A 19,183-nucleotide genomic window follows, 5' to 3' on the forward strand; every position below is an offset into this window, starting at 1 on the left:
ACAGCCAATTTTCTCCGAAACTACTGGACCAATTAAGTTGAAATTTGGTATTCATATGTATGTTTGTGACCCAAAGACGAACATGTAACGTAAATGAATTTTGAACATGGGGGCCACTTTTGGGGGGTAAATGTGAAAATTAAAAAATAAAGTTTTTTTAAACTATATCGTGTTACATGTTACATATCAAATGAAAGAGCTCATTGTGAGAATCTCAAATTTTTTTTTATAATTTTAGGATAAACAATTCAGAAGTTATTCAAGAAAATAGGCAAAAAATGACCATTCCCCCCCTTTATCTCCAAAACTACTGGGTCTAAAATTTTGAAAAAAATACACAAAATAGATCTTTACCTATAGATTACAGGAAAACCTATTAGAAATGTGCAGTCAAGCGTGAGTCGGGCTTAATTAGTAAGTTTTTGATCCGACCTCTACGGGTTTTTTAAAGGCATTTCACTCACGTTTCACATAAAAAATACATTGTTTAAATTGTGTAATGTACGGAACCCTTGGAATGCGAGTTCGACTCGCACTTGGCCGGTTTTTTTATCTATCTATCTATCATATATCGTCACGACTCACTTGGGGGTGAAAATGTATGATGATGATGATGCTCTCCTGACCGATTTCGGCCACAGCGACTGTGTGCTCTGGAGTCGGCAATATTTAATTCGCGTTATTAGCGTGTAGCAGATCCGCTCTCTGGTGCGCCCTTAGGTGGCCCACGTACCTTATCTTATCGCTTATATCGTTACGTTATCGACACGAGGGATGGGACGATATTTTATTTTATTGAATTTTTCTATTTTTTTTTATTATACGATATCGTCCACGATTTTCCGTTACCGTTCACGTTTTTGGAGGCGAGAGCGCAGCTTACTTTAATTTAATATGACCATGCATTTTGTAGCTGAGTTTTGACAAAATTAACCCTTGTCTGAGTCTGATAAGGATCCTATCCTAAACATACATAGTTACTTGAATTCTTTTTTTTAATATTCTGGTTGATAAAGCACAGTCGAGGTTTGATCCCACCACACCTATATTTTTTTTTTTTTTTTTTTAATCTGGTTTTTATGGAGGCTTTGGACACTCTAGGTGAACATGTCAGCCTCATGGGTGCTATCATAGTTCCCTACTCAAGGGAGAGGTCAATAAAGTGGTAAACACCGATTGCCTTGTCCGATATAGGTTCTGCCAACCAACAATTGATCTGTCCATTGTGCATGGAGCCCAGACTACCAAAAATTCTTTTTCTCAAGTCCGAATTCCGGACGCATTCCAACAACACGTGAGACAAGTCATCAGTCTTCTGACAGTTTGCACACAGTGGTGACGATTTAACACCTATCATGCACAGAAATTTGTTTGTAGGGATGTGTCCGGACCGGACTCGGAAAGCTGACACTAACACTTTTCTAGAGAGGTTAGCAGAATCAAACCAGGGTATCCACAAGGGTCTATCTTGGATTGTTCTGTACCAGATTCCAACACCCCTTGATAAAGCTTGTTCTCCAAAATGGTATTCCCATTTCTGTAAACATCTTTTTTTAATTCTGGGAATTACTTCACTTGAATATGGTATAGAATCGAGTACAGAGCCATCCATTACAGCGGTTTTAGCAAGCTTATCTACTGCCTCGTTTCCTACTAACCCTACGTGGGAAGGAATCCACTGTATTTTAACAACTCTATCTTTACAAATAAACTCATGAATCAACTGTAGAGCTTCATATGCAACAGGCATGCCTCTTTGTCCAAAAACACAACGATTAAGGTGTTGAAGTGCACTCTTTGAGTCAGATAGTATTACAACTGGAGCACTATTAGCTAGATTATTTGCATAACACAAGGCTTCTTTAATAGCTACAAGTTCAGCTCGCATAACGCACGCGTCATCATGCAGCTTCCACATGAGTGAAACATTGCACTGAGGATCAAACAGAGCTGCTCCAACACCTTGTACACACTTCGAACCATCAGTGTATATTTTATGAAATTGGACATACTGCTCAGTAAGCACTCTCAGTGTAGAATTTCTCAACGCCTCATTCTGTTGATGCCGCTTAGGGACATCAATATAATCAATGCTATCCATTATACATGACCTGGTGTCAACCGAGGACACCCACGTGTTTAAAGAGTACATATCCAATTTGTCACAGTGATGCACAGGTAAATCTTTCCATTCATCATAAATTTTTGCTAACAAAGGAAAATTTATAACAGAAAATTGGTAACGTTTAGTCAAAATGCTCTGTAACGCGGAAATAATGGGGCTGTTTGATCTTGATCTAATTCTTAGTAAAAATCTACAACCCAACCAATAACGGCGCACAACCAGAGGAGGGATGGAGAGTTCACTTTCCATAGCTATAACAGGAGTGCTGCGTATGAAGCCTCCGCACACACGCAAAGCTCTATTTTGCAAAATGTCTAATTTCTTTAAATGATAAATAGCACAGCTTCCATAAATAAAACTACCATAATCCAGGCGACTTCTTAAGAGAGATATATAGAGGCGCCTGAGATGTTTAGGGTGAACTCCCCAAGACCTGCCCGCTAGAACCTTTAAAATATTAATATGTTTGTAATTTCTTTCACACAGCTCTTTTATATGGAGCCCCCATCTCAAGGGCGAATCCAGCCATAATCCTAAATACTTAACTTTACGAACAACCTCGAGAGACTTGCCATTAACAACTATGTCAACATTAACATCTTTTCGTGATCTTTTAAAAACACATACTTTCGATTTATTCTCAGACAGATACAAGCCAACTTTTTCTAGACAACCAATCAAACAGTCAATAGAGAGTTGTAGAACACTAACTGTATCTGTAGTGCGCCCTCTTTCCACTGTTTTATACAACACGAAATCATCGGCATATTGCGAGATACAAACATTATTAATACTATTACCGATTTCCATGGTTGCAATATTAAATAAAAGAGGAGAAATGGGATCTCCTTGGGCTAATCCTTGGTGTGTATGTCTAATTAAAGGGTTACCTCCACAATTCAGAATAATTCTACAGCGCCTATTAGAAAGGAAATTCCATAGATATTTACATATCTTATTACCTATGCTTATGTTTTGTAAAATGTTAATTAATGAGCGTATATCTATGTTATTATATGCATTATCGATGTCGATAAAACAAGCAACAGTAGGTTGTTTTTTACCAAATCCTTGCTGAATATCAGTTGTAAGTAAAGCCAAATTATCTAAACAAGACTGAGCCCGTCTGAAACCAGTCGAAGCGTTAGGAAGGAGACCCCGGCTCTCCACAAACCATTCAATTCTCTTCATAAGAATCAAGTGTAGAATTTTACATGGACAAGATATTAAAGAAATCGGACGTAAAGAAGATGGCAAGCCGGGGTCCCTCCCCGGCTTAAGTATAGGGACTATTTGGACATCTCTCCACTGATCCGGGACAACCCCGGTATGAATTATGAGATTAAATATTTTTATCAGCATTAATTTACCATTGTCTGAAAGATTAAAAATCATAGAATAAGATATGTTATCAACTCCTGGAGAGGTATCCTTCTTTTTTAAACAATTTTGCAATTCAGGGAGAGTAATCGAGATTTCTAACACAGAAGATTGTGCACTAGAAAAGGACGGGTCCGGTTCAGCAACACTATCTGGGGTCAATGAGTGAAGCAGATTCCTGGCGTTGTCGGGATCAACACCAGCACGGCCTCCAGAGTTTCCCTTCATCCATCTCATTTTCCTCCACATGATAGTAGCTGATGATTCATGGTCGATGCTCGTACAAAAATCTTTCCACGCTTTTGAGCTAGCCTTTTTTATCAGTTCACTGGCTTTTGACACCTTGGTTTGCCAGCAAGAAAGATTTGATGGAGTAGGATTACGTCGCACCTTTGCCAAGGCTAAACGTCTTTCTGCTACAGCTTTGGATATTTCTGAATTCCAATAATGTTTAGGTCGAAATTTTGATGAAGGGTCTTCACTCGTCTTGATCCAAGGGATATGTTTATCAGCTAATGATTGGATGTTTTTCATAAATATATCATAACTAGTTTGAACGTCACCACTCACTGAAACATCAAACACTGTTTCTGCTTCTTTATTATACTCTGCCCAGCTAGCCTCTTTATAATTCCTCTTCTTGGTAAACATTTTAGATCGGATATAACCACAGTTCATCTTTAATATCACATGATCACTACCCAAATTTTCATTACAAGTCTGCCAGCTAACATTAGTAGCAATGTCCGTTGAAGCGAATGAGATGTCAGGTGAAGATGTCTGCAGGCTGCCATTAACCCATTTAATGCGAGTGTGTGAACCATCGTTTAGACACACGAAATCATTTTCAAACATAGCTTTGTACACAGCCTCTCCTCTCCGATCGGATTTACATGACCATAGGGCGTGATGAGCATTCATATCACCAAATATTAGACACTCTGACTTAACAAAACTGAAGATTGAGTCCCAATCATGCTGATTAGTGGTTACTGAGGGTGGGCAATATATCGATATAATATGTTTAAGGCCAGGAATATTAAATATTTCAATAATCATGACTTGCATTTCAGAATTAGTTACATTATAAGGTCTATGTGAAAATTTTATTGATCTGTGTATGATGGCGCACAGGCCACCATAAGAATCGGACCTGTCTGCTCTTACTACGTTATATCCACTAAACTTAAGAGTAGTTTGAGTAGAAAGCCAAGTCTCACTCACAAATGCCATATGGATTTTATCTTGTAGTAATAAAAGTTCAAAGTTTTGAGCTTTAGGTTTTAAACTGTTAGCATTCCATTGGTATATGCTTATCAAATCCTTTTTTGTTGTGTTACTGGCCATTATTGTGATTTCCAAAAAGCTTTAACAACATCTCTATAGTGAAAAATTTCTGAACAAAATTCTTAACCTCACTCCAGATAAATTCCATAAATACCTTAATTTTATTTTCAAAATCTCCCTCGGTTGCCATTGCTTCATTTATCTTTTCCAAAAACCTATCTATTAAGGACTTTCTTTCTTTGCGAGTTCTTCGAGATTGCTGAGGGGGGACTACGTCAATTGGAGGACGGGTACTTTCAGTTTCAGATGATTCCTCGGCACTCATATTATGTTTCTCGCTTCTCTTCGATTTGCGGCGTTTTTTGTCACTTTGCTTTTTATTTTTGCTTCCAATATCCTTATTTTGAAGTACACTTTTTACTAATTCGCTTTCAGGATGCTCTTCTTCAAAGTTAAAATTACTAACTGAAGCCCCAGCACATATATCTCTACAAGAAGGCTTCGAGGATTCCCCGGTTGAAAATACTAGGGGACTCGGATTCAGTAGCAGAGTTTCTCTCGCCTGGAAGCCACTGCTTACATCAGTATTCTGCTTTTTTTCCTCGTTAATTTTCTTTAGGGCTACTTTATATGTGCAATTGTTTTGCCCCATGAATGCACGAATGGATCTTTCTTTTAGGAACGCGGGACATAAGCTTTTCATCAAGGATAAATGGTTCCCGTTGCAGTTCACGCATTGGAACTTCTTTGTTTCACAATTTTCATGTTTTTCTCCGCATTTAGGACAGATTTGTACCTTGGATGGACAAAAATTACTGACATGGCCAAATCGCCAGCATTTCGAACATTGGGTGACTGGATACTTATATGAATCTACCGCCATACGACATCCATACGCCTTAACGTAAGGGGGCAGAATTGACCCTCGAAAACAAACACGTACAGTTTCACACTTTACCCACTTACCCTGCTCATCTCTTTTGTTTAATCGTTTGACGGCTAAAATCTCTGTATCTGAATCACACACAAAAATATCTTTTAGGTCCTTTTCATCAACATCAAAATCTATATCTCTGACTACCCCGTAGCAGAATGGCAATTCGTTAGTATTTCTACAAATCCACTCAAATTTCTTAGCAACTTCACTCTCCAAGAAACTGTTTGCGTTAATCTCAGTATTAAATCTGATCAGTACTTTGAAAGGACTCTTATATTTTACTCTTAAGACGCCCTGCACATTATGACTCGACAATATCTTTGCAAATCCCAATTGTTTCGGGAGAGCGTTTTTGGAACTAACTGAAACCTCATAAATAATATCGTCAGACTTCGGTAGAGGACTACTCGAAGGGGGGGAACGACGTACATCTCTACGTTTATTCCTACATACGAGCGTAAACTCATCATCATCGCCACCGTCATCCTCTAACCGTCGCTTATCGCCTCGTTGCTCTGCAGAGTCTGCGAGTTGGTTAACGGCATTCAAATCTCCGTCATCCCATTGCAAGTCCATCTCACCATCTCCTTGAGGAGTGGAGGCCTCGGAGCCCATGATAACCTTCCTGATTGATTCTGGGGACATCTCGGCACCCGCGGCCGGCTGCGGGGCCGTATCCTCGCCCGATTCACTCATAATCATAAATTGAGGGTAGTTCGATAAAACCACTAATATTGTGTTTTCACGAAAAAATCACTTATTAACTTAGTTTTTCACGTATTATCAGTACTAAAGTCATTGTAATCAATTTGTACACACTCGGAATTATAATACTCTCAGCAAAACACAAAAAAATCGGTCTTACAAAAAGGTAAACAAAGGAACGCGTCCGAACGTAATCGTTGCTCACGCCAGACTGACCACACCTATATGAAAGGTTAAACACGGTCCGGATGGTGCTTCAACATGTGGTAGTTCAGGCTCGCCTTCTGCACGAAGGCGGCACCGCACGCGACGCAAATTTTGTCCTTCTTCCCCGTGTGGATCTTCTTGTGCGTATTAAGAGTCGATTTACGCGCAAATTTCTTCTTGCAATATTCGCACTCAAACATTTTCTCCGCTTTGTGGCTGACCATATGTTTCTTCAGTTCTGTGGCACTGTAAAACGGAAATTGGCAAATGTCGCAAATGACATTTTTTTCCTTCAAATGCACCATTTTTTGATGATGGATTATTCTATGTGGTTGTGAAGACTTATAACCACATATTCCGCACGTCAGCAAGGAGTCTCTGTGAAATAGTCGCAAGTGTTTATGTAATGAGTTTTTGGTGAGCATTTCTTGACAATGGCGACATTTATACCGATCATGGGTTCTTTGTTTATGTTTTTGTAGCTCATATAAGGTCTCGTACACGGATTTGCAGGTTTGACATGTGAATTTTTTAGCACCGGGATGTGGCTGCGCTCTGTGTGTTTTATACTCCACTGGGTCGGGGATGAACTTGAAACACACTGGGCACGTTAGCTTGCGCACGTGGATTTTCGTGTGAGGGGTGATTTCCATGAGCCGATAAAATTTGGAATCGCACACCTTACACGCGTATATGTCCTCGTCGGGCGGATCTCCTCGAATCACTCTGATAAATGTCTTATATCTCGTGTCTGTAACCAAAGGAAAGGAAATAGAGGATGGTATTAAGTTCCTTTTAAAACCATGAAATACGATAGTTTACATAATACTGGATGATGTCATACGGCGTTATTCTTTTACGCCTATCAAGTAGCCCTTATCCGTCTTTTTGACATTTGTAAGGTATAAAATTTAACAGAGTTTTGCTAAGTTTAATAAATAAGGGGGTTAATATTTAAATGGTCTTCTCGCGACTAAGAACCTCTCTCCAAGCGTTTATAATAGCTAGGCAGGTAAAAATAATCATGATAAAGGTTATAAAGCGAGCTACAAAACGGCATTGATATGTTCTAAATGAATTCATCCGAGAGAAACTGACATCTGGGAAGAAAGGTAGATGAGGATACCTATTCATACATACAGTCGTACAGTCAAATCGGAGATTTCTTTACGTTTACCCTAAGCTCAGCAATACGTTACTGGATAGCGAGAACGTTAAGGAATATGTATGAAGTAATTGTACAGAGCCTCTAGCGATCACCTAAAGAACCAAAATGTTTAACTCGTACCATGAACCACATAGGTATTTACTACACTTACCTACCTAGTCGCTAGCGTTAACTCGATTGTGTAGTTTTCGATACGTTACGGAGTCACGCCAAAAGCAGCACTATCTTTCTAACTTTACCGACAAGAGTACCAAGGGCACAACATTTTGTTAGGTATTTTTAATTTTTAGTTTTAGTTATTTTAATTTTAGTTAGTTTTAGTTTTATATTCATGTTATAACATTTATTATTTAATACATAATATAACATATAATAACTATAAAAGCTAAGATGTTGAGTCTTGTATTTGTTAGGTACCTATATGTATGTAGGTTTTATTCCTGTAGATAATTCATGCCCGCCACAAGAGACCTTTCCATGTCTCATGTGGATTATCGCATTTTTAATTTAGTTAATAAACTAGGCGTGCAAAATCTATAATAGTGACATTTATATTTATATAAATTGTGTTTAGTTCTGGCAACATTCATCCAATTGTCACTTGATAGTCGCCCTAAAGGGAGAAAAAACAGAGGACTCCCTCGAGCTATCTCGCTCGGCACGTTTTTTGGAGGCGAGAGCGTAGGTAGTCTACTTTAATCGGGTGTGGCAGGATCGTAGCACGTGAAAATCCGTGATCTCTGCCTATTTCTGCGGGAAATTGCATGGGCACCATGTAAGTGAATTCATTCAGTTTTGCAGCGGTTTGGCAGAACTAAACACGGTCCGGATGGTGCTTCAACATGTGGTAGTTCAGGCTCGCTTTCTGCACGAAGGCAGCGCCGCACGCCACACAAATTTTGTCCTTCTTCCCCGTGTGGATCTTCTCGTGCAAAATAAGAGTCGATTTACGCGCAAATTTCTTCTTGCAATGTTCACACTCAAAAATTTTCTCCGCTTTGTGGCTGACCATATGTTTCCTTAATTTTGAGATATTGTAAAATGGAAATTGGCAAATGTCGCAAATGACATTTTTTTCCTTTAAATGCACAATTTTTTGATGTTGGGTTATTCTAGATTGTTGTGAAGACTTATAACCACATATTCCGCACGTCGGCAAGGATTCTCTGTGAAATTGTCGCAAGTGTTTATGTAATGAGTTTTTGGTGAGCATTTCTTGACAATGAGGACATTTGTACCGATAATGGGTTAATTTTTCATGATGTCGTAGCTCATATATGGTGTTGTACACGCATTTGCAGGTTTGACATGTGAATTTTTTAGCATCGGGATGTGGCTGAGCTCTGTGTGTTTTATACTCCACTGGATCAGGGATGAACTTGAAACACACTGGGCACGTTAGCCTGCGCGCGTGGATTTTCGTGTGAGCGGTGATTTCCATGAGCCGATAAAATTTGGAATCGCACAGCTTACACGCGTATATGTCCTCGTCTGGCGGATCTCCTCGAATCACTCTGATAAATGTCTTATATCTCGTGTCTGTAACCAAAGGAAAGGAAATAGAGGATGGTATTAAGTTCCTTTTAAAACCACTAACTACGATAGTTATTTTTTAACGTCTATCAAGTTTAAGTAGCCCTTATCCGTCTTTTTGACATTTGTGTTTGTAGTAAGGTATAAAATTAACCAATGGTTTGTTAAGTTTAAAAAATAAGGGGGTTAATATTTAAATGGTCTTCTCGCGATCAAGAACTTCTCTCCAAACGTTTATAATAGCTAGGCAGGTAAATAGAACACATTACATAATCATGCTAAAGGTTATACAGCGAGCTACAAAACGGCATTGATACGTTTTAAATGAATTCATCCGAGAGAAAACTGACATCTGGGAAGGTATGAGATGTTGCAAAATGCGTACGCCCTGACCGTATACAACCACGGAGAAAATTAAAATCCCTCCTCACTGCACAATACGCCACATTCTAAATTCAAATTCGTAAAAGGCTGAGTTCGAAATACAGCAATTTATTGTCTGTTAATTTTACTTTCTTATCATTAACGTATAAGGAATTGAGTATAGACAGAATGTATGAGATGTTAGAATAGAAATTCGATATTTTGACTGCTGATCCAAGTATTTTTTAATGAAAAAAATATATGTTACACAATATTAAATTATACGTAAAATAACTAAAATTTTGTAATTGTCGCCATCTTGTAAGTTATAAAAAAATTTGAAAACTTTCAACTCAAATATTATCAATTTATTCAAGAAATAAATTAACCATAACCAAAACGACCTTAATTATATATACAGCATATCCAAATAACAAAGAAATCGGATCAGTAGTTTGGCTAGAAATAAATAAATATGATTTTCCTTTTTATGCGATTTTCTCAAACACCACAAGCATTTGAGGGTTAATAAATAAGTAAAAGCAATACACATATTAAGGTTAATAATTCGGTAAAAGGAAAATTATTAGAATAGAATAGAATAGAAATAATTTATTCGTTAGCAAACACAAATAGAAAATTATACAAAACAGAGAAACATAAAAAGGAAAAAGTGCCACGAAATGGTCTCACCTCAGCATGTTGCTGGCGACTTCCAGCGCTGATCTTCCGGTGAGACCATCCGGTGAAACAATCACGATAGGTAACAAAAAAAACAACAAAATTAATATATAACATACAAAATACAAAGACAGAGATAAGTTAAAAATACATATTACAATAAACGGTATTATTACGTACAGCTGTTATATCCGGCCGAACTCAGTTTGGCCGTACATTATGCCTAAGAATAACTAACGCCATGCGGCAGATACACAAAATAAACTAAAAAGACAGCTAAGACAGGTCGATTTTATTACAACTTCTCTTTGATTAGAACAAAAGCAATATTGTATTGATCTAAATTTGACTGCTTAAGTGCTTACAGGCAAGAGGGCGAGAACAAAGTTTTTTAAAGTAATAGCAGAGGGAACGTAAACTAAGTGGTAAGTAAAAGCAAAAAAACTACAGGCAGCTCGTATCGCTCGTATCGTGTATTAATTCGTTAAGGGCAATTTGACCATGCTTGTCCGGCTATACCGTCAACTGGGGTGAATAGGGATGGCTGGGGTGAATAGGGACAAAACATAAAATGTGATTTATCTGTCAATTTCTTAAACTATACCCACCCACACAAATCAGGTATCAGGGAGAGGTATCATTCCATTGAAAATAATAGTAGATTTTGTATGATACTATTTGTGTGGGTAGTTATTAAGAAATTGTCAGGTAAATCACATTTTAAGTTTTGTCCCCATTCACCCCGGTTGACGGTACCCTTTCATGTTCATGATCATTATGACGTTGAAATGAGAAGGTAAGTGTTGAAATCTTTGACATAATCTCATATTTCATATAAAATGGAAAAAAAAATAATAAAAATATTTTTATGTGGTTTTATTTATCATGTTTTCCCAAACAAATACAGTAACTAGTAAGTATTGTATGTATTTATATGAATATTATATATACAGATATATGTATGTCTATGCCTATCCATTATTTAACTATACTTGTATATATGTAATCACTATGTTGCACCGCCTACAAATTATCTGCTTTGCCCGAAGGTTGACTGGTAGAGAATGCCTCATAGCATTAAGTCCGCCTTTTGTACGATTGTATTTTCTTTTGTGCAATAAAGATTAAATAAATAAATAAGTCAGAAATAGTAAAAACTATCGTAGAATCAGGCAGGTAATGTACCTACTATAAAAACTAAGCGGTTGAGTCTTGTATTTACAGTTAGGTACCTATATGTATGTGGAGTTTAATCCTGTAGATCAGGGGTCGGCAACCTTTTAGCAGCCAAGTGCCACATAGCGGTTAGCAAAATTGCAGCGGGCCGCACACTGTTAATAATTCGTGAATTTATTAGACAAAAGGTCGTTTGTCAAAAAGGACTACTTTTAATATACATTCTTATGCAAAGAGTGCCGCAATTCAGAGCGCGCTTCGCCCGCTCTTACATGAACGGCGCCCCTCACACTAAAAAGTCGGGCGATGCCCGACATTCAGCGCGCTTCGCGCACTCTTACATACAGGGCGCCCCTGTATGTAAGCCTCCTATCTTACATGCAGGGCTCCTGCGGCGTCCCTCACAGTTATTCAGCGCCCTTCGCGCGCTCTTACATACAGGGTGCCCCTGTATGTAAGCCCCTTATCTTACATGCAGGACTCCTGCGGCGTCCCTCACAGTTATTCAGCGCCCTTCGCGCGCTCTTACATACAGGGCGCCCCTGTATGTAAGCCCCTTATCTTGCATGCAGGGCTCCTGCGGCGTCCCTCACAGTTGTTCAGCGCCCTTCGCGCGCTCTTACAAACAGGGCGCCTGCGGCGCCCCTCACACTTCAAGGTCGGGCAGGGCCCGACATTCATCGCGCTTGGCGCGCTCTTACATGCAGGGCGCCTGCGGCGCCCCTCACACTTAAAGGTCGGGCGAAGCTCGACATTCAGCGAAGCGCGCTCCGCGCGCATTTACATGCAGGGCGATCGCTGCACACTTAAAGGTCGGGCGAAGCCCGACATACAGCAAACCCTACACACTTACAGGTCGGGCGAAACCCGACATTCAGCGCGCCTCGCGCGCTCTTACATTGCGATAGGCAGACACTCATATTGGCACGTCTGGGCATATTGAGTAATCAGCACATTTAATGTAGATCTTGGGATAATGGGTCCCAACTCCAAAAAAAAAATTGAAATGAAAGATTTTTTTTTTTCACTAGATCACTTTAGTGACGTAGGACTGATGTAACCCGGAGGCTCGCGGGCCGCCGGTTGCCGACCCCTGCTGTAGATGAATAATATTCCCGCCACAAGAGACCTTTCCATGTGGATTATCACATTTTTAATTTAGTTAATGAACTAGGAGAGCTAAATCTATAATAATGACATTTATATTTATATAAATTGTAGCATGCTGTATTTAGTTCTGGCAACATTCATTCAATAATTGTCACTTGATAGTCGCCCTAAAGAAAGGAACAGATGTCTCCCTCGAGATATCTCGCTCGGCACGTGGTTTGGAGGCGAGAGCGTACTTTAATAGGGTGTGGCAGGATCGCAGCACGTGGAAATCCTGCCTAAATACTTCTGCGGGAAATTGCATGGGCACCATGTAAGTGAATTCATTCAATTTTGTGGCTGAGTGTACGGTTTGGCAGAACTAAACACGGTCCGGATGGTGCTTCAACATGTGGTAGTTCAAGCTCGCTTTCTGCACGAAGGCGGCGCCGCACGCCACACAAATTTTATCCTTCTCCCCCGTGTGGATCTTCTCGTGCAAATTAAGAGTTGATTTACGCGCAAATTTCTTGTTGCAATGTCCGCACTCAAACATTTTCTCCGCTTTGTGGCTGACCATATGTTTCTTTAATTCTGTGGTATTGTAAAATGGAAATTGGCATATGTCGCAAATGACATTTTTTTCCTTCAAATGCACCATTTTTTGATGGTGGATTATTATAGATTGTTGTGATGACTTAAAACCACATATTCCGCAAGTCGGCAAGGAGTCACTGTGAAACTGCCTCAAGTGTTTACGTAATGACTTATTAGTGAGCATTTCTTGACAATGAGGACATTTGTACCGATAATGGGTTACTTTCTTATGTTGTCGTAGCTCATATATGGTGTTGTACACGCATTTGCAGGTTTGACATGTGAATTTTGGAGCATCGGGATGTGGCTGAGCTCTGTGTGTTTTATACTCCGCTGGATCAGGGATGAACTTGAAACACACTGGGCACGTTAGCTTGTGCGCGTGGATTTTCGCGTGAGCGGTGATTTCCGTGAGCCGATAAAATTTGAAGTCGCACAGCGTACACGCGTATATATCTTCGTGTGGCGGTTCTCCTTGAATCACTTTGATAAATGTCTTATATCTCGTGTCTGTAACCAAAGGAAAGGAAATGGAAGATGGTATTAAGTTCTTTTTAAAACCAAGAAATACGATATTTTACATGATACTGGACGATGGCGTATGGCGTTAATCTTTAACGCCTGTTAAGTCTATCGAGCCTTTATCCGTCTTTTTGGCATTTTTGTTTGTTAGAAAAGGATAAAATTTTACAGAGGTTTGCTAAGTTTAATGAGTAAGAGGAATATTTAAATTTCTTGTGACTTAGAACGAAACGCTCCAAACGTTTATAGCTAGGCAAGTAACTAGAGTTAGATAGAGATAAGTCTGCAACGATTTTGATAGCACACGCAGTTCAAGATATACCCTATAGAAGTTTGACGTTTAATACTTGCACTGCGTGTGCTATTAAAATCGTTGCAAACTTATCTTGGTCTAATTCTAGACGAGTTTGTCTCAAACACATAATATAATCATGCTGAAGGTTATAGTTACAGCGAGCTTCATTGATATGATAAGTTTTAAATTAATAAACTGTACGATAGTAAACTAACATCTGGGAAATGGGAATAAAGGTTCGAAAATGTACAAATTGTTTCCCATTTATTTCCATTAGGTAAAATCGGAGATCTTAACCCTTAAATGCATGATTTTTAGGGTTCCGTACCTTAAAAAGGAAAAAACGGAACCCTTATAGGCACCCACCTTAACAATTTCTGTTTGGCCCAGTGGTTGACTGGTAGAGAATGCCTCAAGGCATTAAGTCCGCCTTTTGTACTTGTTCTTGTGCAATAAAGTTTAAAATAAATAAATATATGTATGTTTGTGACCCAAAGACGGACATGTAACGCAAACAAATTAATTTTAAACATGGGGGTCACTTTTGGGGGGTAAATGAGAAAATAAAAAATAAAAATGTATACAAAATTTCAACTTAATTGGTCCAGTATTTTCGGAGAAAATAGGCTGTGACAGACGGACAGACAGACAGACAGACGCACGAGTGATCCTATAAGGGTTCCGTTTTTTCCTTTTGAGGTACGGAACCCTAAAAAGAAGAAAATTTATTTCAGCGTTTTAAAACATTCATCCCCTAAGGTGGTGAAAAGGGGGTTGAAAGTTTGTATGGAGATCAAACCTTTTTTTGAATACGGGACTTCAGTCTTTTTATAAAGGCATATTATTAGAATACGAGGAAAGAAATTTAAGCGTTTTTAAATATTCATCTCCTAAAAGGGTTTAAAAAGGTGTTGAAAGTTTGAATCTATTCTACAAATAATTTGAAACTTTTTAGAAAGGCATTGTATAAGATAACAAAAAAAAGTTATTTCAACGTTCTTAGAAATTCAACCCCTAAGGGGGTTAAAAAGGGGATGAAATTTTATATGTGGTACGAGTTTTCTTTTAAGCTAAGGAACTTTAAACTTGGTAAAAGGGCATTCTATTTAAATAGACGAAAACTGATTCCACCGTTTTTGAAGAGTTTGTATTAATAGTTTGCATCGGGAGCGAACCTCTTTTTTTTAAATAAGTAGTGGACTTGAAAATCTTCTAAGAGGTTTGAGAGGGACTATATCGAGAAAAAAATTTTTTCAGTTTGGGGCTTGAAACTTCGTAGTTTGTGAAAGACAAATTTCATGCGTTGTATAATTATTAACAAATTATTAACCGTCCCTACTGATATCTTTTGCTGCATAATGTTCTATGCTCATGTAAAATATATAACCACCAACATACAAAACCACGCGTACGAAGTCGCGGGCAACAGCTAGTAATGTATAAAATTAGACGTTTTTGTTGTGTAGGCTGCATCCATCACTATGCATTTAAGGGTTAAGGCTAGGGGTTAAGGACAGGTCAGTACCCTAAACCAGCATAGCTTTTTTGCCTACTAGCTAGTACAAAAACCCTCAATCAATTTTTACACGTAAACGCTCATCGTCTTTGCAACCGGACAATTTTGTGTTAAATTTCGCGATGAATTATGAGCGGGATGTATTTTTATAGTAAAGCCTGACCAGTAATATAAGATCATTGTCAAGAGGGCGCTGTTCATTCTCATGTGTATGGTGACAGTTAAGTATAGTATTAAAAAATTAGTTCCAGTGAAATTCCGCAACATGGCGCGTGATCATATATTCCTCGTCAGGCTTTACTTAGGTATAATAGGCGCGTAGAGTTGTCATCCAATTGATAATTTGAATTTTGAGTTTTTTTTCTACTGACAAAGTGAGTTTGTCAAAGTATATAAAATTATATAATTAGATCTGATATAATTATAAAATAAGATCGAATCATACTCGGTGTGGTAATATTTAAACGTAGATAACTTATAGTAGATATTATTAGTTCTTATTACGTGTCAAATAGGTATCCTTAAATGGTATTGTTGTAAAAACATTGAATAATAAGTATTAATTATGGTTAGATAAGTGTGACTGTCGGTTAATTGTGGCTAGCCTTCACATTGGGGCATGTTTACACATTGATTAGTGTTTATTGCAATTTCATACATTTGCAAACAACATGGGATTAAGTTTGATTAGAAATGATTAATTATTTATTATGTATATTTGATTAATGATGAGGAAATGGATATTCCATCGTATGTACATCTTTTGTTGTGATTTTTTTCTGAAACATTCTAGACTAGTATTTTTATACAATTTTTTATGTTTGACGATCTTTTTGTAAAATTCTTAGTATAAAATTTGATATGTATAATATTTAATTCAATATTAAATATAAGTCTAGCGGTACAGCGAGGAAATGCTGCTAGCATCTACGGCACCATGCCGCAGGGGGATATTTTTTAGTATTTTATTTTAAGGTTAGTATTATTTATTTTTAGATTTAGCTTTTAAGTTTTATAGTATTGTAATTGGATAATAATGTTATAAAGTGTTTACCGAATAAAAATCCTCATTCAATATTATTATGGGATAATATTAACATCAATAAATTGCTTTGATAATTAGCTTAAGATAATATAATATGTACATAATATTAACGATTCATAAGTGCTTGTTGCTAGGCCTACATGAATAAAGTATATTTAAACTTTGCCACTAAACGCTAATCAGTGTGTAAACATGCCCCAATGCCAAGGCCAGACGCACTTACCTGTATGCCATAATAACCCGTATTAACCATACTTTAATTTCTAATTAAAATGATCAGTAAAAAATTACATCGAACCCATAGCCCAGCACTCAGATTTCTTTCAGAATTTAGCCTAAACCTAATAGTAATAAATAAAAAATAAGTTACCTTTATTTAGCTGGATTTCAATATCTTTTAACTCTTTCTCGTTCACGTTCTCTTTCACGCTTCTCCACTATGTATATAACGCGTCGACCGAAGACATTAAAACCACATACGTTGGCAAGTTACGAGCATCCAAATACCGAATGTGGCCGATTGTTTAAGTTACATGTTAATGACATGATTCCGTCCACGCGACGTAGTTTTGTTTAAAAAAATCAGAGCCCACAGACACGATACTCTTCAGATGTCGGTATTTACATGCGTGCAAGACGTAAAATTCTAACACGAAATCCTAAACGTTCGGAAATCTATCGCTAACAATGTCACAGAATAAGTAATAGTATTATTCATACAGAACGGCCACGCACCGCCCCGCCCCGATTCGAATTACCTCGCCCCGCGACAGCAGATTGACGACCTTTTGCCGACCGCTCAGTACTGTTTTTAAACAACTTACTCATGACGCATGCCGCGTGTACAGACGTGCCGTTCATAGAAACGCAAGTAATTTTTTATGTATAGCGTGTCCGCCCTGTGGCAATGTCCCTAGTATGCGACTGACAATGTCCCAATTAGTACGCGACAAAAACCAACCTGAAAACAAAAATTCTTCCACCGTTCTACCTGTGTATGCTGTCCTACCTTAAATTTTGGTCCTGGCTCTGGTTTCACAGCCATTCTCGTTCCCTGGCAATATTTGACTGCTGACCTAAATAAATATTCACTCCAATATCCTCATAAGTCCCTGGCGTCCCTGCCTTGAATAACTAATTAATGATTTCAAATCTTATGGAATTATAGAAGGTTCTTAAGGCATTCCACATAAAGGTCTTTGTTGGGATAGTGACGCATATGACAGCTATCTTATTAACCTGAAGAAATCTGTATTCTATACCGTTGAATTTAAAGCTAAGTTGTAGTAGGAGATACGTTATAAGGAATATCTACCCTCATCTGTTATTTATTTGTGATAAGAACTAAATTGACACATTGCAAATAGGTTGCCTAGCAAAATTGCGTACGGACAGAAAAAAAAAGATTAACCGATTTTTATCTAAAATATACCCGCATGCCCACATCACTGCTCGGAGCTGGATCTGAGGGACGCGACAGCCAGGGCTGTCAACACCGCTGCCTACTGGGCATCCATCGTATGAAAAGGAACCTCGACACGAAAAGAAGAAGAAGATCTAAAATCTAGGCAACCATGGACTGGATCAACTTTTTCATAAGGCAACCTATTACAGTTAGATTATATATAAAATAAGCTTTCATTTGATATAATTTGATATAAAAAAGTAAAAAAAAAACCGTCCGTACGCAATTTAACTAAGCAACCTATTTGCAATGTGTCAACGTGAATATTATTTATCATTTATTTCTTATTGCAAATAAATAACAGATGAGGGTAGATATTCCTTATAACCTACCTTAGACCATTATAAAACGTTATCATGACCAATAGCGGTTTCTTGGCTTTATCAGAAGTATTAAAAAAATAGCGTCACGTTCCCAACACCTTTCTGGATTGGCCATAAACTATAAAAAATATGAGACTTGGGAGGGACTTATGAGAATTAGGAGTAGAACCATTAAAAACGACTCTTACCTTTCTCAGGCTCGGTGTTTTTATCGTGAACTTTCTTCTCGTGATTTTGCAGTGTTCTTTTGGTAGGGAAGCTGTCTCCGCAGTCGGGACACTTCAGTAAAACCTTTTTGTGGACGCTTCGTATGTGTTTTTGGAGGCCTGACTTCTTATCGAAAGTTTTCTGACATTCCTTACAACCGTACACCTCGAAATCTTCCTGTTTCATATCTAAGCTTTCTAAACTATCGTCATCGGTGTCTTCTTTTTTGACTTTTTGATTATTAACTGTTTCCCCACTTTCATTTTCATCTTTTTTTGAATTACCTGTAAAAAATAGATATATTACAGTTGAGATACCTATGTTTGGGGAGTTGGGGACTGACTGCGTGAAACTCGGTGAAACTGATCAAATCAACATTACCGCTTCAAATATGTATTGTTTGCATTTCTAGATAACAGTCTCAAAATCTTACAGAGTTAGGTAGCATGCAATATTTTATACTCAGGTTTTTAGAGATGTCGCTCCTTGCGAACCAAAGTGGTATTATACACAATTAAGAACCAATTTGTCAAATGTTTGATTTGTCAAAAGTTGAATTTTG

General features: G+C 38.0%; 1 protein-coding gene across 7 annotated transcripts in view; it reads right to left on the reverse strand.

Moving 5' to 3' along the window:
* The window catches only part of LOC134751985 (zinc finger protein 226-like), a 92,920-nt gene that overhangs the window by 19,388 nt on the left and 54,349 nt on the right, over positions 1–19,183 (reverse strand). For 5 of the 7 annotated variants that reach the window (XM_063687521.1, XM_063687523.1, XM_063687524.1 and 2 more), the window contains exon 9: positions 18,603–18,905. In XM_063687521.1, the coding sequence (XP_063543591.1) occupies positions 18,603–18,905 (303 nt within the window). Of the gene's footprint in view, positions 1–8,410; positions 9,349–13,692; positions 13,759–18,602; positions 18,906–19,183 lie in introns of those variants that run through there. The other 2 variants (XM_063687518.1, XM_063687522.1) reach the window with 2 other exon arrangements.

This window comes from Cydia strobilella, chromosome 24 (assembly GCF_947568885.1).
Source record: "Cydia strobilella chromosome 24, ilCydStro3.1, whole genome shotgun sequence".
NCBI classification, from domain to species: domain Eukaryota; kingdom Metazoa; phylum Arthropoda; class Insecta; order Lepidoptera; family Tortricidae; genus Cydia; species Cydia strobilella.